The 24,096-nt window shown below is 38.5% G+C and overlaps 1 protein-coding gene across 2 annotated transcripts in view; it reads right to left on the bottom strand.

Annotated features, from left to right (window-relative positions):
- ARHGAP42 (Rho GTPase activating protein 42) overlaps positions 1-24,096 on the bottom strand; it is a 321,353-nt gene that overhangs the window by 26,967 nt on the left and 270,290 nt on the right. For both annotated transcript variants that reach the window (XM_065946301.1, XM_065946302.1), the window contains 4 exons: positions 2,949-3,011; positions 1,704-1,778; positions 927-1,011; positions 268-326 (listed from right to left, as the gene is read on the bottom strand). In XM_065946301.1, the coding sequence (XP_065802373.1) occupies positions 268-326; positions 927-1,011; positions 1,704-1,778; positions 2,949-3,011 (282 nt within the window). The remainder of the gene's footprint in view (positions 1-267; positions 327-926; positions 1,012-1,703; positions 1,779-2,948; positions 3,012-24,096) is intronic.

Here is a 24,096-nt window from a genome sequence, read left to right as displayed (position 1 = left end):
TAATCAAGTAAAATGTAATTCGAGTAATTTCTCACAGTTCTTTCTAATCACACCATACGTGCCACCCCAATGAGCCTTACTAAGTAACAAAGTATTTTAGTTCATTCTATGACTTCTCACAACCATATTGTAATCTGTTAAGTATGAGGATGACAATTTCTTAAGCCATAGGTAGGAAAATGTTAAAACTAGCAGGTTTAAACTTACAACCTCTGATACAGCATAAAACCACATCAATTACAATGCGTCCAATGGAAATGTACTTACTAACAGCAACAATAAAATCTTTGTGTAATTTGTAAGTCATCAGTGGTTCTGCAAGGCACCTACAAGAGAGAATACAGCAGATTTCAGAACAGTTACCTTCTGATTTCCCCTGAACTTTCAGTGCTTCTGTGAGAAGTACAACAAAGTCCTACCAGAGAGTTGACAAGTAGCTCTAAAACGCAGACCTCAAAGATACCAGTGTCCTGAGCACTTCTTGCTGCCACTGTATTAAAATGGGAGAGTCTGGGAGAATTATTTTTAATACTTTGTGAGAACTATTGGACTACAGGAACAAAATCCCTCTCAGATATGGGGGCAACAGTTTCTTTCTTTTCTTTTTTTTTTTAATTTCCAATTCAACCTGTGATGTTTTATAAAAAAATATACGAAGACCTGAATTTGAATCTAATATGAAACAGAAATTATTATTTAGCGCTCATAAACTATCGCAGCCTTTTAAGTTTACTGTTTGAAACAAGCACATATAAACCCCAGAACACTGAACGTAACTGTGACCAGTCTGAGCTAATCTACCTCCAGTGAACGAGTTGTGCCAAGAAGGGAAGAGGACCCCACGGGGCTCCCTGGAGTCCACGCTGCCTGCCCACAGGGGTGACCGTGAGACCACAGCAGAGCGGCAGGAGGCAGGCCCCCCTCACCTGAGGTAGTTTTTCAGTCCACTTGTTATTGTCTTATTATCCCACAGTTCAATATCAATGTCCATGTCAGGAGGGGACTTGGGAGCTGAAAAGAATTAAAGTAAGATGTCTAAACTTTGCAATGCAATATATCACGGGCACTATTAAGAAGACGGATGCAGACAAAAGTAGGTCAAACAGAGAGGCATGCATTTCTTGGAAGGCCAGTGGAGCTAACTTTTGGACTCCTGTTTGCCTGAGTTGGTGCAAAGCACATTCTGACTCTGAACCTCAAACATTTCTTACGAAACACAGTTTCTCAAGTCAGATGTTTGCCCATTGCTAACGTCACAGCATACTTACCATGTGCTAGGCGTGCTTCTCAGTGCTTTACATGGACTAACGCATCAAATTCTTATAATCCCAATGAGCCTCCTTCTATAAACGAGGAGGTGAAGGCACAGAGGGGTGAAGCAAATCACCCAAGGTCACAGAACTTTAAACTGGCTGAGCCAAGATTCCAGTTCAGGCCATCTGAATCCCAGCACCCATAAATCTTACTGTACCTCTAGCTAATCAAAGAACACTTGAGGAAAAATTCAATATTCTAAAAAGGGCCCCTTTACAAGTTCTGATTGGTCATCTATAATAATGGACATTAAAAATGAATACAAATATTAATTTTAGATATGACCTGAAAATACTCAAAGACAAGCAATAATCTATATCTCAAAAAATCCTATGGTTTGAATTTTCTATAAGAAAGTAAGTAAGTAACGGGCTTCAGCCAAAACTTACAAAATGTGGTATTCATGAGTTTCTGCACTTTGGAATTCACTCCTCCTATTCGGTAGAGACCTAAAATGGTGATGCCTAGTGAGAAGGAAAAAAATCACAAGAAAACGGCATAAGACACAAGTTCCAAGGACAGAATGTTAAAAACTCAGATATATGCCTACAGAAAATCTGGAAGGTATGCATCCAATTTTGCAGTCTAACTTTAGCAAACCTACCCTGGAAACACTCATCAGACATATATTTCTTAGAGCAAAAATGAACAGTGATTTGAAAGTCTATGAAAGAGCTTCAAAATGGCAAAGTACAGCTGTCTATTCACCACTACCTGAATATAAAAAACCATTCAAGATGAGAAAGAATGATCAGTATTTCTCATATTCTGTTTCCTTAATCACGGAGTCCTATGTGTTGAACAGTTGGATGGAATTGCTAGCTTCACTTTAAAGCTGAGGATGGGACTGACATATATACACTTCTATATAAAAAAGAGATAACTAATAAGGACTTACTGTATAGAATAGGCAATTCTACTAAATACTCCATAATTGTCTATTTGGGTAAAGAATCTAAAATGGGGTCTATATATATGCATGTGTAAAACTGATTCACTCTGCTATATACCTGAAACTAACACAACATTGTAAATCAACTATTCCCCCCAAAAAATTAAACAGAAATAAAGGTGAGAAGACAGATTCAGAGATTTTTAAGGAAACGACTTGACTTCTCAAAACTTAAATGGCAGCACCAAACTTTGATTATAAATTTAAAGAATTCCAAAGCCCAACAGGAGGTTTTGCTTTAGACAAATTTTCCTGGAAGTAAAAGGCAACTAGAGTGGACTTCAGGACAGAGGTCATGACTAGCCTGAAGACAGGTGCTGAATTTGTGACGGTGACACAAATCACTGTGAGATAATAATGCAGGGAAGGAGGAGAGTTGAATTCAAACTCCTCAGGAATCTTACTTCCTACAGCTTGGAAAAAAATAGTAATACTGGTCCATCAAAAAGAAGTAAAGTGAGGCTATATCATGAAACTTCATGAAAAAGAAGTATGTCTGTAGTATGACTTTGGCAAACTGAAGCTCAAAGTACAGCTGTTTACATGTTTGTATAATTTATAAATCATGTGTTTCTTAAAATTAAGCTCCTGTTGATAACAAAGTACATCCTGATTTCTGAGCAGCTTCTTTGTAAGAAGGGACCATGCATCAGTAATGGTGTACCCATCAGGCAGCACTGACCTCTGGTTTCCACAGCTTGGATGCATTTTCTCACAAAGTTGAACCCTGCTTCATTTAAGTACACTGGAAATAAAAGAAAACCATATTAAGTGTTTATGATGAACTAACATTACTGCTTCAGTCGGCTCTGTTGTTCCATGGCTTGATGGCACACAGGCTGTTACTGAATTTATCAAATATTTTGATTAGCATCTGATTTTTTACTTGGGGCTAGAAGTGAAAGAGTGAGATTCATATTCACCAATGTTTTTATATCAACTTGCTTCATTAAAAACACAGCTCTTTCACAGAAAGTAATATGTAAAATTGAACCCATCCGTTTTCCCTAAAATTAGCATTATCCTTTACTACATATTTTTCTGGATGATAGAAGCAAATACAATAAAAATAAACTTTTACTGTGTGTTAACAATTATATTACAAAGCTATTCATATATTTTTCCCATGAGATTCTCCAAAGAATATTATGAGGTATAGATAAAGCACTGCAATCTTAAGGTGATTTACCAAGTTGCTGAAAACTGCTTTTTTTTGTTCTAAGGTCTAGAGCCACATTTTAACTCAGGTCTCCTGAATTCTATGTTCTATTCTATTTCATTTCATATCATATTCAAAATAGTTCAAAATATGCATAGTAAGTTCACTAAAAATCCTCTCAAAGATTCTCCATTATGAAACTGCACTTTATTTTCATTGCTTTTTAACAGATTTTCTTAAGGTTTAGAGGTTGAATCAAATTAGACTACTTGTTTAAAGAGAAAGGATTTAAAAATACCAAATAATAACCCACAGGGAAAATTCAAAAAGTTTTGATACTGTAATGCAAACACTATAATGCAAGTTTTTGATACTATATTTACCAAATGTAGTGAATATATGATATTCCTAAATAACAATTTATGACGACAAAGACAAACCATTAAAAAATTAAAACTGGTTTCCATTTAAAGATGGTGGATTAAATACATACATGCAACAACACAGATCCACAGAAAACATATATCAAAAAATTAGGCTAAAAAAAGGTACCAGGAAAGATGAAAAACTTTGAAGAAATCCTAGGCATAGAAAATCACCAAAACTGAATTGACTGAAAAGTTTGAGAAATCTAAGATGAGAAATGAGAAACTGAAAAGCTAGAGGTACCACACTGAGCTATCACACCTATCAGAATGGACACCATACACACACAAACAAAACAAATAACACATGTTGGCAAAGATGTGGGAAAAAACAGAACCCTTGTACACTGTTGGTGGGAATATAAATTGGTGCAGCCACAGTGAAAAACCATATAGAGGTTCCTCAGAAAAGTAAAAATAGAACTACCATACAACCCAGCAATTCCACCCCCAGGTATATTTAAAAAAAAAACAAACCACAAAACATTAATTCTAAAAGATATATGCTGATGTATGGCAAAACTCATCATAATATTGTAAAGTAATTGTTAAGATGTGAAAGAGTAAACTGTGTTGGCCAAAATAACCATGCATTTTTGCTTTATTGCCTTTGAACATCCTTTGCTATTGCCTGAAAGAGTAGACAGAGGTTCCGTAATAGAGGTAACACTCAGCTTTGCTTAGAGCCAGGTGAACCTGGGGTTGGATCTCAACTCAAGGCTTTGTGATGGAAGCATGCCTATGAACCTTTATTAATGCTATTCTTTCATCTAAAAATGAGGGAAATGGCACTACATGTCTTAAAGGGTTGCAGTAAGATGAAGACAAAACCACGTGAACCAATGAAGAGCACCAAACATGGAATAAATGTAATTAGATGCTGGATCCCTTCTTCATGTGCTCCTATCCACACACCACCAAGAAACAGAAGAAATGATAAAAACAAAGAAAACAGTCAGCCACTAGTGCTAAGCAGAAGAAAGAGACATAGTTACTCTCCCATTTAGTAACTGTATTACTGGGGATAGTTTTAATTCTTTATCTTATTTTCCTCTTTCATAAAATAAGGATAATAGTAATACTGTCTACATAGGGCTATTCCTAGATGAAATATGTTAACATTTGCAAGTATCCTAGAATAATATTTAGAATATAGTGCTACAGAGTGTTGGTTCTTATCATCATCATCATCATTGTTACTGACTAGAGGGGAATGTAAAATCTACATATGCAAATCACACGAACAAGGTATTCTTTGGGCAGGGTTGAAGTCCCTGGGGATTGAGGTACTATCGGCCTGGAGCATTATTCTTCAAAGAGCCATCAGTTCAGTTCACTCACTCAGTCGTGTCTGATTCTTTGCGACCCCACGGATGGCAGCACAACAGGCCTCCCTGTCCATCACCAACTCCAGGAGTTTGCTGAAACTAAAGTCCATTGAGTCGGTGATGCCATCCAACCATCTCATCCTCTGTAGTCCCTTTATCCTCCTGCCTTCAATCTTTTCCAGCATCAGGGTCTTTTCCAATGAGTCAGGTCTTTGCATCAGGTGGCCGAAGTATTGGGAGTTTCAGCTTCAGCATCAGTGCTTCCAATGAATATTCAGGACTGATCTCCTTTAGGATTGACTGGTTTGATCTCCTTGCAGTCCAAGGGACTCTCAAGTGTGTTCTTCAACACCACAGTCCAAAAGCATTAATTCTTTGGCGCTCAGCTTGCTTTATATTCCAACTCTCACATCCATACATGACTACTGGAAAAACCATAGCTTTGACTAGATGGACCTTTGTCAGTAAAGTTCCGTCTCTGCTTTTTAACATGCTGTCTAGGTTGGTCAGAGCTTTTCTTCCAAGGAGCGCGTGTCTTTTAGCTTCATGGCTGCAGTCACCATCTGCAGTGATTTTGGAGCCAAGAAAAGAAAGTCTCTCACTTGGTTCCATTGTTTTCCCATGTATTTGCCATGAAATAAGGGGATTGGATGCCATGATTTTAGCTTTTTGGAATCTTGAGTTTTAAGCCAGTTTTTTCATTCTTCTCTTTTACTTTCATCAACAGGTTCTTTAGAACCTGAAGAAAGTGGCTCTTCACTTTCTGCCATAAGAGTGGTGACATCTGGTATCTGAGGTTATTGATATTTCTCCTAGCAATCTTGATTTGGCTTGTGCTTCATCCAGCCCGGCATTTCACATGATGTACTCTGCATAGAAGTTAAATAAGCAGGATGACGATATACAGCCTTGACGTACTCCTTTCCCGATTTGGAACCAGTCTGTTTTTCCATGTTCAGTTCTAACTGTTGCTTTTTGATCTGCATACAGATGTGTTAGGAGGCAGGTAAGGTGGCCTGATATTTCCATTTCTATGAATTTTCCAGTTTGTTATGATCTACACAGTCAAAGGCTTTGGCATAATCAATAAAGCAGAGATAGATGTTTTTCTGGATTCTCTTGCTTTTTTGATGATCCAACGGATGTTGGCAATTTGATCTCTGGTTTCTCTGCCTTTTCTAAATCCAGCTTGAACATCTGGAATTTCATGGTTCATGTACTATTGAAGCCTGATTTGGAGAATTTTGAGCATTACTTTGCTAGTGTGTGAGTTGAGTGCAATTGTGTGGTAGTTTGAGCATTTTTTGAGATTGCCTTTCTTTGGGATTGGAATGAAAACTGACCTTTTCCAGACTTGTGGCCACTGTTGAGTTTTCCGAATTTGCTGGCATGTTGAGTATAGCACTTTCACAGCATCATCTTTTAGGATTTGAAATAGCTCAACTGTAATTCCATCACCTCCACTATTTTCATGGTGATGATTCCTAAGGCCCACTTTCACATTCCAGGATGTCTGGCTCTAGGTGAGCGATCACACCATCATGGTTATCTGAGTCATGAAGATCTTTCTTATATAGTTCTCCTGTGTATTCTTATCACCTCCTCTTAATATCTTCTGCTTCTCTTAGATCCACTGTTTCTGTCCTTTATTGAGCCCATCTTTGTATGAAATGTGCCCTTGGTATCTCTAGTTTTCTTGAAGAGGTCTCTAGTCTTTCCCATTTTATTGTTTTCCTCTATTTCTTTGCAGTGTTCACTGAGGAAAGCTTTCTTATCTTTCTTTCCTATTATTTGGAACTCTGCATTGAAATGGGGATATCTTTCCTTTTCTCCTTTGTCTTTAGCTTCTCTTCTTTTCTCAGCTATTTGTAAGGCCTCCTCAGACAATCATTTTGCCTTTTTGCTTTTCTTCTTCTTGGAGATGGTCTTGATCACCACCTCTTGTACAATGTCACAAACCTCTGTCCTTGGATCTTTAGGCACTCTGTTTATCAAATCTAATCCCTTGAATCTATTTGTCACTTCCACTGTATAATCGTAAGGGCTTTGATTTTTGTCATACCTGCATTGTCTAGTGGTTTTCCCAATTGTCTTCAATTTAAGTCTGAATTTGGTGATAAGGAGTTCATGATCTGAGCCACAGTCAGCTTCCGATCTTGTTTCTGCTGATTGTACAGACCTTCTCTAACTTTGGCTGCGAGGAATGTAATCAATCTGATTTCAGTATTGACCCTCTGATGATGTCCATGTGTAGAGTTGTCTAGTGTTGTTGAAGAGGTGGTTACTATAAATAACAATGAGCAGACCCATCCTCTCATTGGAACTAAACAGATCACAGCAGTTTGGGACTATCGATCACCTGCATTTGTTGCCCCTTCCTGTAGGATGGTTGTGTGTCTCAGCTCTCACTAAGACAGTTTGGTCCCATGATATGCACTAGCCAATGAAACATGAAGAGAAGTGACAGACATTGTCATCCATCAGTCAGGGAGAACTGGTATGTAGGAGCTTGACATTTTCTAGTCCCCTCTGGCACAAGATCATCAATGTTAGAGTGACAAGGTACTCCATGAGCTTGGATTTTAGAGTAAAAACTATAAATAAGAGAATCACAGCTGACCTGAATGGACCTAGAGCATAATCAAGATATGAACCTTCACTGTGGTAAGTCTCTCAACCACAGCATAACCTGGTGTTTCTGATTTAATTATATATATAACTTCAACAGTTTTCTACTCAGAAAGGACTAAATGAAAGAAAGGCAATCCCACACTCTTAGCTTTTACTTGCTTAACTGGAATGCAGCAGAGGTTTTTTGGCTACTGACTTGCCAATTCCTATAAAAAGACATCAAAAGGCAATAATGGCAGTACCCATTCATGGGTGCCTTACAAACTACTACTCTTGCCTTCACACAAGAATTCAGCAGTTTCTGCTGAGTCTGAGGGGAAAGAGATATGGCTTAAACATGCTCCAGAACCCTCTGTCTCCCGGTGACTGATGTAGGAGGAAGTCCCAAGGAGCAGTGCTTCTGAGGGAAGTAAGGGAGGAACACATTCTGTAAAGGAAACCTTTCAGTCTTCCAAAGCCATGAGGGCTATATTCCACTTAGTATGCTAGTGCTAAAGAGAATTCAACAAAAATAGGCCTCTATAGCTTATAAAAGAAAGACTGGGAACTCTTTAGTGTTCAAATGAAAAATCAGTGTAAGGGACCTCTAAAGGCTGGGAATTTATCCTAATTTCTCTTTAGTGGAGGGCAAGTATTCCTGTTGCAACAGTAGAGAGGGGAATATACCTGTCCGTATGAAACATGGACTGCTCAAAGCCTCCCAGAGCAGGCACCCAAGGAATGCTTGCTGATCAATGGCTGGCAGTTACTGGTTTGCAGCTGACTTGCTCAAGTACCTTCTCTGGCTTCTACAAGGGTTAGAGCTTATCGGCTAATAGAAGCTGCTTTGGTCAACTCTGCAGGACTCCTACCCAAGCACTGTATCTCTCTGTGAAGACCAGGGTTAGGCAGAGTACAACTACCACAAATTTCCAGGAATTGAAATCCTATAGTATTAATGATATTTGGCCTTTAGGGTTAAAGCAGAAGATAGGCTAACTTAAAGAACTTAATGTATTCAATCAAAACTTAAAGAGAAACATTATTATTTCTCCCCCGACAACTAATGAGGGCTAAAGTTTTTACTGAAATCCAAGTAAAGTTTCCAAAAGGCAGTTTAGCAACACAAAAAGCTATTAATCTCAACAGAATTCAAAAAGCCATGAGAAAAAGAATAGTCTTCCATGCAGCTAACAAAGTGAAAATCTTTGTATCTTCAATTTCCTAGTAATTAAAAGCCCAGCATGTCCTTACAGATGTAATCTACTTGGCCTTACAACACATTCTCAGGATTGACAAAACAAAGCAACACTTGACTTTAATTTTGAATTCACATTTCTAATCTACCATTTCAGATTAAAAGGCTCCTATCACATACAACTAATAGTACATGTGGCTAGAAAGAAACAGAAGAAAATGAGTGCATTTATGGGCATTCATGGTTCCCACAGGACCTTTTCTCTTCTCCCTAAAGGTGACTGCAGCCATGAAATTAAAAGACGCTTGCTTCTTGGAAGAAAAGCTATGACCAACCTAGACAGCATATTAAAGAGCAGAGACATTACTTTGCCAACAAAGGTCTGTCTAATCAAGGCTATGGTTCTTCCAGTAGTCATGTGTGGATGTGAGAGTTGGACTATAAAGAAAGCTGAATGCGAAAGAATTGATGCTTTTGAACTGTGGTGTTGGAGAAGACTCTTGAGAGTCCCTTGGACTGCAAAGAGATCAAACCAGTCAGTCCTAAATATTCATTGGAAGGACTGATGCCGAAGGTGAAACTCCAATACTTTGGCCACCTGATGTGAAGAACCGACCTCATTGGAAAAGACCCTGATGCTGGGAAAGATTGAAGGCAGGAGAAGGGGACAACAGAGGATGAGATGGTTGGATAGCATCACTGACGTGATGGACATGAGTTTGAGTAGGCTCCGGGAATTGGTGATGGACAGGGAGGCCTGGCGTGCTGCAGTTCATGCAGTCGCAGAGTCGGACACAATTGAGGGACTGAACTGAACTGCAAGGAAGAGCAGGTAACTCTTCACAGCCTTGACCCAAACTGTTTCTTTCTGTTCTGTCCATGAAGAGGACTTGACTTCTGACTCTCTTCTTTGGTCTTGGTGATGAGAACAGAACTGTACTTGATTAGGGGCCTTGGGGAGAAGGTAGTGAAGGAAAAAATGATTAAGCCAGGAATGTCTGGGAACTTCCATAACAGAACTACCTAAAGGGTAGTAGGAACTGCCCAAATGTTCATGACATTACAGCACTTGTCATGGATAAGAATGAGTTCACTTTTTCTGTTTGATTCCTGGGAGAATAAATTCCTTGAGTACACATGGGGAAAGCCACTGAAACATACAGTGGCAGAAATTTGGAGTTGTCGGGAAATTTTGAAACTGTCTTCTGGTCCAATACCTTTGTTTTTGTATAAGGAATGAGACTGTTCAAACACTTTACCACTATACAGCTAGTAGTACTTTAATTAGAAAAGTATAATTTGAAAGAACTTCCTTTTTCTTAATCACAATGATTAGAATAAACTAGTTCCACAATGGAGTATCGCTGAACTGAATTGCATGAGAGAATGAGAACTAAAAAACTTGCCTTTCACAATTTCAGTTTCTGCAGACCTGGGATAGAAGGATCAGCTGAAAAGTCATCACACGAAACATATGCATGAGTGGAAACAAGGCTCAGAGCACCAAGAAAGAATGCCAGAAAAAGCAAGCCTCCACTCCTGTTAACAACTAGGGCCAGAAAAGATGCGTCAAGACAAATATTTTGTTTCTTTGAACAATGGGCTCAAATGGCATAATTACATTTTCAATGGTACGGTCTGAAGGATAGTTGGGTTCTAATGTTAATTGAGTGATATCTGTTTAGTTACTACTCTTAAAATAAATCCACTCTCAAAGTTAAGTTCAAGAAAAGGATGCTGTGGAATATTTTACAGCCAGCAAAGAATCTGTGGATTTAATATCCTATGATGAACTGGTGCTCTAGCTTTTTAACTTGATAGTTTTTTTATAAAGATGAGTCAAGTTTTCCTTCGCTACTGAATTATGCTAGTCTGATTTATGGCATCTATACTCTTCCCTGGTGGCTCAGATGGTAAAGAATCCACCTGCAATGTGGGAGACCCAGTTCTATCCCTGGGTTGGGAAGATCTCCTGCAGGAAGGCATGGAAACACACTCCAGTATTCCTGCCTGGAGAATCCCATGGACAGAGGAGCCTGGTAGGCTACAGTCCATGGGGTCACAAGGAGTTGGACACGACTGCGCTACTAAGCACACACAGTGGCACATACTCTGAAAAATGGGAAATTAAGAGTAACCACAAAGAAGGGAGACTTTCAGGTTAGGCCTGTACAGAGTCTCATTACTGTGCATTCACAGCAGAGCTTCATTCTCCACCTCATGGCATATGTTCCCTGTATACACACAGCATGGCCCTATTTTAGAACACTAGATAGTTCTTCATTGCTTATGAGAGATAGATCATATGTCTGTCCATGAAAGCACAGACACATGATGGCTCCCAACAGCTGACATTCAAAACAAATTTTTATCTGAGTTTTGTACTTTACCATCTTTAGCTTCACTATTATCTTTCACAGTTCAAAAACACAAACACATTCCTAGCAAAAGTGAGTTTCTAAAGGATAATAGGAATAATTTAACACAAAAGGAATCCATCTGAATTGCCAAGGCTATAAAGAAGTACTTCTCGAGGTGGCAAATGAATAAGGGCTGGTACTGGTTTCAGATGCCAATTGTGAGAGATATTAGAAGACTAAAATGGACACAGTGCCATGTTGAGAGAGAGTCAAGTGTCAAAAGGGGACACAGATCTCGGAGAAACAAGATGATATATAGAAAAATGGTCAAAGGTACAAACGTAAAGAAAACATAGCTGCTGAACTCAAAACAGGATGAGCCTGCAGGATTTATTCAAGACTTAAGAAAGAGGACTGAGACTTCACAATCACTAGAATATAATTTTGAACTGAAACAAATAAAATTCTGGATGTATCACTAGGAAGGAAATATGATGCTACTCAATAGGATCAAGTGCTTGAATCTGGAATACTGTTTAGCATAAAGATGTATCTTATGAGTTGTTAAATCACTAGCAAGATAGTGATACGATACATGAGAAGGGGGTAAAATTACAGCCTAAGCAAGAGATTCAAAAGCCCATTAATAAATATTAGGCCTTGATGTAGTAGATTATTCAAAATTACATGCAAAATGATTAAATTCTGAGGAACCGGCAAAGTCCTTCATTGCAAGTTGGATTGAAAAAATGTTTAGAAAGCCTCACCCATGCAAACTGGCAATACCAAAATGTCTACCAAGAGCAAGGGGAGTTTACTTCCTCTAGAAAGTGCATTCAATCATGTGCCTCTACTACTGAGCTACTTTTACTGGTGGCATATGCCATAGTCCTGACTTTTAAACAGAGCACTGATTCTGTAAACAAATTTGAATCCCCAAGAATGTGTGAAAACAACCAAAACCAAGTGCAATTTTGGGTCACTTGGTTTTAAACCAATGTGTAGCAAGACGTTCTGAAACAGCTACACAATTTCACATGTAATTCTAGAAAGTTTAGAATACTTTAAAAGATATTAATTTATGCATTTATAAGCAAATTTACTAGACTACAAAAGTTGTCTGGTTGTTTAGCAAGATTATATTTACCAGAATCATTAATCTGTCTTATTAGGGTGTTAATCTCATCTTATTAGAGGATGAAGTTTACTGGCTTTGCAATTATAACTTGATATGTTTCTTGGTATCACACATATGACAAATATATAGATACATATGTTAGATATAGTTATATATAGATACAACATCAATAACCTTAGTATGCAGATTGGTACCACTCTAACAGCAGAAATCAAAGAGAAACTAAAGAACCTCTTGATGAGGGTGAAGTAGGAGAGTGAAAAAGCTGGTTTAAAACTAAATATTAAGAAAACTAAGATCATGGCATCCGGCCCCATTACTTCATGGCAAATAGAAGAGGTAAAGATGGAAGTAATGACAGATTTCATTTTCTTGGGCTCTAAAATCACTGTGGATGGTGACTGAAGCCATGAAATAAGACAACTGCTTCTTGGCAGGAAAGCTATGGCAAAAGTAGACAGCGTGTTGAAAAGCAGAGCCATCACTCTGCTGACAAAGGTCCTTATAGTAGAGGCTCTGGTCTTCCCAACTGACACATAAGGTTGTGAGACCTGGACCGTAAAGAAGGTAGAGTGCCAAAGAATCGATGCCTTTGAACTGTGGTGCTGGAGAACACCCCTGACAGTCCCTTCGACAGCAAGGAGATCAAACCAGTCAATCTTAAAGGAAATCAACCATGAATACTCATTGGAAGGACTGATGATGAAGCTCAAGCTCTAGTATTTTGGTTATCTGATGTGAATAGCTGACTCATTAAAAAAGCCCCTGATGCTGGGAAAGATTGAGGGGAGAAGAAGAGGGTGTCAGAGGATGAGATGGCTGGATGGCATCACTGATGCAACAGACATGAACTTGGGCAGACTTTGAGAGAAGGTGAGGGACAGGGAGGCCTGGTGTGCTGCTCTTCATGGGGTCAAGTCGGACACCCTTTGCACCTGAACAACAATGTTTATAGAAGCTTGCTTGATTAAATGTATAAGTGGGAGAGTTCTATCAGATTTATGAAAATATGAAGAGGTGAAAATGACTTACTTTTAAAATTAGTACATGTATAAATAAGAGCTGTATGATGATTAAAAATGCATTTAAAGAAAAATTATGGCTTAAGACAAAATAATAAAAATAAAATTCAAAACAGATTTAAGATTTATAATTTCAAGTACTACCTATCAATAAAGCAAAGGTAATTTAAATACCCCCTTTCATGATCAAAATCTTCCCTTGGCAATAAAAGCCTAGTGGAACTAAGTAAGAATGAAACCAAGCAGGACCCTCTGGGGCCCCTGGGCAGGAAGCTCTTCTGTGTCTTCTGTTCCTGCTTTGTAGGGAACAGACTCCAGCCTCCATGACCTCCCCTGAGTTCCCAAGGGCAGACTGAAGCAGTTGCTAATCAGGGAAGGGAGGAGGTGCAGAGACAAGGAAGGAACAGCTAGGAAACAATAGTGCAGCCTTGGGGAAGTGTCCTGGCTCTTTCTCAGGAGATACAGTATCTTTACAGTTCTTCATAGAACTAAAACCTAACAAAGGGAAGATGTCAGCATTCTCCAGGCCAGAGAAGACCACCTGAGGCTAGGTTAAGGGAACCAGAGTAGCTCACTGTGAGATTATCTTTAAAGACTTGCCGGCCCTGCACGCACTCTGAACTTCTGAGAAACCTGACCCTTGAGCTATTGCTAAAAAATGCCTCGCCAAGTCCTCCTGGGTTGGGATACACAGTTTTTCAGTTTTTTTTTTTTTTTTGGGGGGGGGGTGGGGGGCACAATTTTCAAGGTCAGTAGCTCTCTGTATCCCTCTTTGTCTGGCAAAGCAATAAAGCAATTCTTTTCTATTTCATCCAAAACACTGTCACCAAGATTCCATTCAGCACTGGGGCAAAGAGGCCAAGTTTTCAGAATCAAGAACAAGAACAAATACGCACTGAGCACACATCTCAGGGGAAGTTTGCATGGAGAACTATGGAGGAGAAATGCGATCTGTCACTAGGAGCTGAGGGAACTGGTAGAAAACTAATATACCATATCAAGAGTCAGAATGGGATAAATCATGCAAACACATGGACCCTTGGACTGCCATTTTTCTGAAAGACATATCAATTTATAATTACACCTTGTGGCAAAGAGATGCTTCAAGTGCCTAAGACTACAGGAAAGCTGATTTCCAAAAGAATAAGTCTTTACTACAAGAAGTATAATCTCCCTCATCACAGCATAAGTATATGTGATAACTTCCTCATTCAAATTACCTAAGTATGATTAAAAAAAAAAAACAAATCTAGTTCCGAGGTGCATTAAGTATCACATATATTCTGATTGACTTGATCACTTCCTATTCAAAAGCTCTATTCAGTATCATACAGATGTTCATTTGTTTTTCAGGGAGGATTGTCCTTGAGAAGGTTCATTTGAATTTGAAAGGACTATCTTTATACTGGATTTGAACAATGAAACAAGTGTTAGAAAACACATTTCAAACTCTAGTCAAATGCAAAGTACACAATAGATTACTTTTTAGGTAATTGTTTAGAATGAACATTCAGTACTTATAAACCTCTTAATGGCTGGTTAATGTTTTTGTGATTAGATATAAGTGGGCAATGAGAGATATACTAATCACTCTGATGGGCAATACACAAAGAAACACAAGAATAAAAACTGGGAATATTTTTAAAATCTTTAATATTAAAAGTATTTTAAATTATGCGTTTCTTTTGATAATTTTTGAAATTAATCACTAGGAAGCACTTCGTTCAGATAAAACGATAGGCTTTGCATATACTCAATATTTATGACTTTCAAATAAGTGCTTTCCAAGCTTTTAATCTATACTCCATGCTAACAGTTTAATAGCAATATAAAAGTCAGGGTTATTAAGGCTGTTTTAAAAATAAATTTAGACATCAAGAGAGAAAGTCAATTAAGTCAAATAAAATTTAAAAGTGCTTTAAAGGATATACAAATAACGTTAGAAATATATAAAGCTTGATTTTAAATGTCAAATAACTTGACTATTATAAATTACATATGAAAATACTCTAACGTAACCAAGGATTAAAGGTGGCAGATGATTAAAAAGGATTCAGAGTATGACGGAAAATACATAAAATGTGTTCATTCAGAATGCTTTGACACTAAGTATTCTATGATTGTATTCATGTACTAAGTATTCATTGATACTAATGAAACAGTGACAACATGTTTTCCTATATATCCCAGGTGTTTTGACCATGTCCTTAAACTTCACAATCTTGTAAACAATTTCCTAAAATTAGCAGTGTTCATGCCTTCAATCTTGTAAACTGGAGCGGAGAAAATAAAAGAAGCCTTCTATTATCATTTAAAGAAAATAAAACTAAATATTAATGGCCTCAAATCTCTTTCTGGGATAAAGTAGGGTATATACTTCTAAGTAATAAACACTAAATAAATAGGTTACTACAAAGTCCAGTAGTTAGTGGTTTTAACGTGAGAAAGTTCTTTGAGTGAAAATTTCAAATTTGCTGAATATCATCAGATCAAAGGTGTATTACTATGACTTTCCAAAGTTAACTCCTAATATTACATAATACCTCTGTGATAAAAATAACTGTGATGGAGGTTGAATCAAGATGTTGACCTGGGAAGACGCTGATTCTACCTCCTCCCACAGGCACACGAAATCTACAACTATACAATGGATTGATTTCCATTGAAAAAGACCCGAAAATGAGCTAAAAGGTTCCTCAACAAAGGATTAAAGGACACCACCAAGATGGGTAGGAGAATCAGAGGTGCAGCCTCACTCAAAATCTCACCTCTGGCCCAGCAACCTGGAGGCACAAGGGACCTCACAAACGTGGAGCTTCTCCCGGGGAGCTGGGGTTTGTGCCCTGTATCAGGCACCCCAAACCTTACAACCTGTACTGCAGAGATGAGCTCCCAATACTTTCGGCTTTGAAAACCAAGAGGGCAGGGGTTCAGAAGATGCAAAAGGCTGAAGGGGCTGAAAAGTTCCCTCATTCAGAGAAACGCACACCAGGACTCAGCACAAACCCAACAGTGTGGAAAGCTCCTAGACCATATAAGAAGGAGATACATTAGTTAAGATTGAAGGCTCTGCCCGGAGTGCAGAGGTCTGTGACAATCTCCTGAGATGGAGGAGCTGATATTTTTGGGCTCTCCTATCACACTGCTAGAGCCATAGCACTTGCCTTGCCTCCACACTCTCCCCAGTCCCCCTGAAGCCAGGGGGCTGGCCCACATGTCCCTGTGGTCCTGTGCAGCCTGTGGTCCCACCCGGCCCCGCCGTGTTCCTGGGGCCTCACTGTGGCTAGGGGCTACCATGCCCTCCTGTAGCCCAGTGCAGCCAACAATCCCACGCTAGGCTCTTCTGTGGCCCACGGAGCTGTCAGGAATGTTCATTCCAGACAGGAGACAGACCTTGACCACCTGGCCATGGTCCAGGGATGACTGGATTTCTGGGCATTACGGGTCTGAAACAATTGAAGAGACAGTTCATGGTAGTGAACCATCACCACAACATAGACAGTAGACTGAAACACAACCCCGGACTTCCTGTGAAAAGAGCTCTATTTACTTGTCCCAGAGCTCAACTGAGGGGAAGGCTTCAAGTTCACCACATATCTAGAAGCTACAGAGGAGCTCTCAGAGAATACACGCTGGGGGATGCCATCCTTACACCGTTCCCTGGCCTTGTAACAGCTCACTAGTACCTGCCAGAAAAAAGCTTATACATTCATTTGGGGCTCTGATTTTGGCAACTGTCACCAAGAGGACACCCCAGAACCAGTTGGTATTGAAGCTAGCAGGGGTTATAACAGTGGTCACATAAAACTGTGTATACACACACACACACACACACACACACACACACACACACACATATTTTTTAAAAGCTGATTCCCAAAGGTCTACATTCCAAACAGCCTAAAGCTAAGTGTTGAATTAGATCCCTCTCTTTGGAACACTGATATGTCTTGGCAGAAACTCTAGAACTATCAAGAATAAAATTAAACTACTTAGATAATTACAAATGCTCCAGAGACAATGAAGAGCTAGGGCAGGGCTGAAAAAAAAGATTCATTTCCTATAAAAAGTCACTGCAACAAAGACTAGGAGAAGTAACTGCTTTGCCTAATTCATAGAAACAGAGAGAGAAGCAAAATGAGAAAACAGAGGAATGCGTCGCAAACAAAAGAAAAGACAAAAATACAGGGAAAAAAAAACCCCAAAAACCTCACTGAAATGAAGGTAACTTACCTGATAAATAGTTTAATGAACATAAAGACACTCACTGATCTCTTGGAAGAATAGATGAATACAATGAGAACGTGCACAGAAAAAAAGAAAATACAAGTAAATACCAAAAATAGATCATGTTCCTCAAGAATACTATAACTGAAAAGAAAAACATACTAGAGGGTTTCAGAAGCAGACTAAATGAAGCAGCAGAAAGGATCTGCTGGATTTCCTGGAAGGATTTCCTGGAAGACAGGAAAGTGGAATTCATCGTAACAGATCAGAAGGAAAAAAGAACAGACACCAAGGTCGAGGAGCATGGAGCCTTCCAAATAAGATGAACCCAAAGAGATCTACATGAAGGCACTTTATAACTAAAATGTCAAACATTAAGACAAGCAGAGAATCATAAAAGCAAGAAGAGAAAAACTTGTTATATACAAAGGAAACATCATAAGATTATCAGCTGATCTCTTAGCAAAAAATTTACAAGCCACAGGGAATGGCATAATATATTTAAGTACTGAAAAGAAAAACCATTCAACCAAAAATACTCCACAGGCATGGTTATTGTCCAGAACTGAAGGAGAAATAAATAGTTATCTACAGAAGTAAAGGCTAAACATCAACACTAAATCTCCCTTACAAGAAATGTTAAGGGAACTTCAAGATGACAAAGAAGCCATTAAATAGTAACAAGAAAACATAAGAAAGTCAAAATGTCATGAGTAGAGGCAAACCTACAGTAGAGTTAGTGAATTAACCATTTATAAACCCAGAATGAAGGTTAAAAGACAAAAGCAGGCAAAATTAACAATAACTACAAATAGTTAAGGGAAAGAGAAACAAGATATAACATCAAAAATATACAATGAAGGTGGGAGTACCTAAAATGTTTTCAGTTTTCAGAATGTATCAAACCTAAGTCGCTATCGGCTTAAAATAGATTACTATACAGACATACATACATATATGTCTTTTACATATGAATTCCATAGAAATCACAAACCAAAAACCTATTGTACATACAGTAAAGATAATGAGAAGAAATACACATGTAATGTGAAAGAAAGTCATCAAATCACAAGGAAGAGAGCCAGAGAAGAAAGAAAGGAATAGAGAGAAACTATAAAAACAACCAGAAAATAAGTCACAAAATGACAGAAGTATTAATACATACTTGTTAATAACTACTTTAAATTTAAATGGATAAAACTTTCTGATTAAAAGCCAGAGCAGCTAAACATATTTTAAAAAAGACACAGTCATTTAGTGCCTACAAGAGACTCAATTTAGATCTGAAGACACAGATAGAAAGTGAAGGGGTGAAAAAAGATATTTCTTTCAAACAGAAACAGAAGAAAAGCTGGCGTAGCTATATTTACATTAGACAAAATAGATGTGAGAACACAGATTGTAATAAGAGACAAAGGGCATTACGTAAGGACAAAGGAGTCAATCCAACAAGAGGTCATAATATTTTTAACTATATATTAACTAATACAAAAGCACCTTAATATAGGAAGCAGATATTAACCGACCTAGGGGAGAAAATAACAGGTATACAATAACAGCATGGAACACTAACACCTTAATTTCATGAATGGACACAGATCATTCACACAGAAAATTAATAAGAAAACAATGGCCTTAACATATTAGATCAGTTATACTTTATAGATATGTATAGAACATTCTATCCAAAAGCAGCAGAATATACAATTTTCTCAAGTACACATGGAACATTCTCTAGGATGTATTACATTTTAAGCCACAAAACAAATTTCAATAAATTTAAGCAGAATGAAATCAATCTCAAACACTTTTTACGACCACAATGATATGAAACTAGATCTAAGAGAAAACTGAAAAAAATCACAAATATGTGGAAATTAGGTAACACACTACCGAGCAACCAATGTCAATGAAGAAATCTGAGGTGAAATCAAAAACAATTTTAACAATGAAAACAGAAATACAACATTTCAAAATTTATGAGACAAAGCAAAAGCATTTTTCTTTTAACTGTTACTTTTGGCTGCCCTGGGTCTTCACTGTGGCGAGTGGTCATCTTCAGTTGTGGCTCACAGGTCCTAGACTACAGAGGCTCCACAGTCACGGGGAGCGGGCTTAGCTGCCCTGCAGCATATGGGATCTTTGTACCCCGACGAGGGATCAAATCTGGATACCCTGCATTAGAAGGTGGATTCCTAACTACTGGACCACCAACTAAGTCCTGGTGGACTTTTACGCCTTTTAAGAGGGAAGTCAGGCCTACCTAAAGAAAAAAGACAAATCTCAAACAATCTAACTAGGGAAAAAAAAAAATGAAGTCCAAAGGTAATAGAAGGAAGAAAATCATAAAAATTAATGTGGAAATCAATAAACCAGAGGTTAAAATAATAAAAAGATCAATGAAATCAAGAGCTAGTTCATTGAAAAGATAAAAAAAGATGACAAACTTTTAGTGAGACTAACCAATAAAAGAGTGAAGGCTCAAACAAAGTGAGAAATGAAAGAGGAGAAATTGCAGTGATAAAAGAAACACAAAGAATCATGGGGGACTTCTAAGAACAATTATATGACAACAAATTGGATCAGCTCCGTTCAGTTACTCAGTTGTGTCCGACTCTTTGCGATCCCATACTGCAGCACGCCAGGGTTCTCTGTCCATCACCAACTCCTGGAGTTTACCCAAACTCATGTCCATCGAGTCAGTGATGCCATCCAACCATCTCATCTTCTGTCATTCCCTTTTCCTCCTGCCTTCAATCTTTCCCAAGGTCAGGGTCTTTTCCAAGGAGTCAACTCTTTGCATCAGGTGGCCAAAGTACTGGAGATCCAGCTTCAGCATCAGTCCTTCCAATGAACACTCAGGAATGATTTCCTTAGGATGGACAGGTTTGCGCTCCTTGGACCAAGGGACTCTCAAGAGTCTTCTCCAACACCACAGCTCAAAAGCATCATTCTTCAGCACTCAGCTGTCTTTATAATCCAATTCTCACATCCATACATAACCACTGGAAAAACCATAGCCTTGACTAGATGGACCTTTGTTGGCAAAGTAATGTCTCTGCTTTTTAATATGCTGTCTAGGTTAGTCATAGCTTTTATTCCAAGGAGCAAGTGTGTTTTAATTTCATGGCTGCAGTCACCATCTGCAGTGATTCTGGAGCTGAAAAAAATGAAGTCTCTCACTGTTTCCATTGTTTCCTCATCTATTTGCCATGAAGTGATGGGACTGGATGCCATGATCTTAGTTTTCTGACTGTTGAGTCTAAGGCAAATTTTTCACTTTCCTCTTTCACTTTCATCAAGGGACTCTTTAGTTCCTCTTTTATGCCATAAGGGTGGTGTCATCTGTGTATCTGAGATTATTGATATTTCTCCCAGCAATCTTGATTCCAGCTTGTGCTTCATCCAGCCTTGCATTTGGCATGATGTACTCTGCATATAAGTTAAATAAGCAGGGTGACAATATACAGCCTTGACGTACTCTTTTCTCGATTTGGAACCAGTTTGTTTTCCATGTCCAGTTCTAACTGTTGCTTCTTGACCTGCATACAGATTTCAGGAGGCAGGTCAGGTGGTCTGGTATTTTCATCTCTTTCAGAATTTTCCAGAGTTTATTGTGATCCACAGTCTGGCTCTGGCATAGTCAATAAAGGCTCTGGCATAGTCAATAAAGCAGAAGTAGATGTCTTTCTGGAACTCTCTTGCTTGTTCAATGATCCAGTGGATGTTGGAAATTTGCTCTCTGGTTCCTCTGCCCTTTCTAAATCCAGCTTGAACATTAGGAAGTTCATGGTTCACATACTGTTGAAGCCTGACTGGGAGGATTTTGAGCATTACTTTGCTAGCATATTAGATGAGTGTAATTGTGCAGTAGTCTGAACCTTCTTTGGCATTGCCTTTCTTTGGGACTGGAATGAAAATTGACTTTTCCAGTCCTGTGGCCACTGCTGAGTTTTCCAAATTTCCTGGCATACTGAGCGCAGCTCTTTCACAACATCCTCTTTTAGGATTTGAAATAGTTCAATGGGAATTTCATCACCTCCACTAGCCTTATTCATAGTGATGCTTCCTAAGGCCCACTTGATTTCACATTCCAGGATGTCTGGCTCTAGGTGAGTGATCACACCATCATGATTATCTGGGTCATGAAGATCTTTTTTGTATAGTTCTTCTATGTATTCTTGCCACCTCTCCTTAATATCTTCTGCTTCTGTTAGGCCCATACTGTTTCTGTCAGGTCCATACTGTTTCTGCCCTTTATTGTGCCCATCTTTGCATGAAATGTTCCCTTGGGGGGAGGAGCCAAGATGGCGGAGGAATAGGACGGGGAGACCACTTTCTCCCCTACAAATTCATCAAAAGAACAATTGAACGCTGAGCAAACTTCACAAAACAACTTCTGATCGTTAGCAGAGGACATCAGGCGCCCAGAAAAGCAGCCCATTGTCTTCGAAAGGAGGTAGGAGAAAATACAAAAGAAATGTTCCCTTGGTATCTCTACTTTTCTTGAAGAGATCTCTAATTTTTCTCATTCTGTTGTTTTCTTCTATTTCTTTGCATTGATCACTGAGGAAGGCTTTCTTATCTCTCCTTGCTATTCTTCAGAATTCTGCATTCAAATGCATATATCTTTCCTTTTCTCCTTTGCCTTTAGTTTCTCTTCTTTTCTCAGCTATTTGTAAGGCCTCCTCAGACAACCATCTCGTCTTTTTGCATTTCTTTATCTTAGGGATGGTCTTGATCCCTGCATCTTGTACAATGTTATGAACCTCCATCCATAGTTCTTCAAGCACTCTATCAGATTAATCCCTTGAATCTATTTGGCACTGTATAATGTACGGTATTTGCTTTAGGTCATGCCTGGATGGTCTAGTGGTTTTCCATACTTTCTTTAATTTAAATCTGAATTTTCAATGAGTTCACGATCTGAGCCACAGTCAGCTCCCAGTCTTGTTTCTGCTAACTGTGTAGAACTTCTCCATCTTTGGCTGCAAAGAATATAATCAATCTGATTTCGATGTTGACCATCTGGTGATGTCCATGTTTAGAGCCATCTCTTGTGTTGTTGGACGAGGGTGTTTTCTATGACCAGTGTGTTCTCCTAGCAAAACTCTTTAGCCTTTGTCCTGCTTCATTCTGTTCTCCAAGGCTGAACTGTTACTTCAGGTATCTCTTTTCTTCCTACTTTTGCATTCCAATCCCCTATAATGGAAAGGACATCTTTTCTGGGTGTTAGTTTTAGAAGGTCTTATAGATCTTCATAGAACAGTTCAACTTCAGTTTCTTCAGCATTACTTGTTGGGGCATAGGAATTGGATAACATATAAACTTCTAAGACTGAAATATAAAGAAATAGAATATCTGAATAGGCTGATTATTAGTAAAGAGATTGCCCCCCCCCAAAAAAAAATCCCAACAAACAAGAAGTACAGCATCAGATGGCTTCACCTGTGAATTTTATCAAACATAAAGACTGAATATCTATCCTCAAACTAATCCAAAAAGTGAAGAAGATGGAACACTTCCAAAGTCATTTTATGAAGGCAGCATTATCCTGATAACAAAAACAGACAAGGACACATAAAAAAGAAAATTACAGGCCAATATCTCCAATGGAATATAAAAGTCTTCAACAAAATATTTGCAAACTGAATTTGTGTATGCTGCATGCTTGGTTGCTTCATGACTGTGTGCTAGTTATGCCCAACTCTTTGCAACCCTATGGACTGCAGCCCACAAGGCTCCTCTGTCCACAGGATTCTCCAGGTAAAAATAATGGAGTGGGTTGCCATGCCCTCCTCCAGGGGATCTTCTTGACCCAGGGATCGAACCCTCCTCTCTAGTGGCTCCTGCATTGGCAGGCAGGTTCTTTATCACTAGCGTCACCTGCGAAGCCAAACTGAATTCAACCATATATGAAAAGGATGATCATGATCATCAAGTAAGACTTGTTCCAAGGATGCAAAGCTTGTTCAGCCTCCACAAATCAATAAATATGACACTCATACTTACAAAATGAAGCATAAAAAAGGTATGACTGTCTCCACAAATGCAGAGAAAGCATTTCACAAACTTCAGCATCTAATTATGATAAACACTGTCAACAAAGTGGGCAGAGAGGGTACATATTTTGACATAATAAAGGCTATATATGACAAGCCCACAGATAATATAATACTCACTGGTGAAAAGCTGACAGGTATTCCTTTAAGATTAGCAACTGTACATAAGAATACTCACTCTAAAATACTTTAATTCAACATAATATTGGAAGTCCTAGCCACAGCAGTTGGGGAAAAAAAGAAATAATAAAAATCCCAATTGGAAAAGATAAAGGAAAAATGTCACTATTTGCAGATGACA

Source organism: Muntiacus reevesi, chromosome 9 (genome assembly GCF_963930625.1).
Source record: "Muntiacus reevesi chromosome 9, mMunRee1.1, whole genome shotgun sequence".
NCBI lineage: Eukaryota > Metazoa > Chordata > Mammalia > Artiodactyla > Cervidae > Muntiacus > Muntiacus reevesi.
This window is presented reverse-complemented; position numbering and strand designations above follow the sequence as displayed.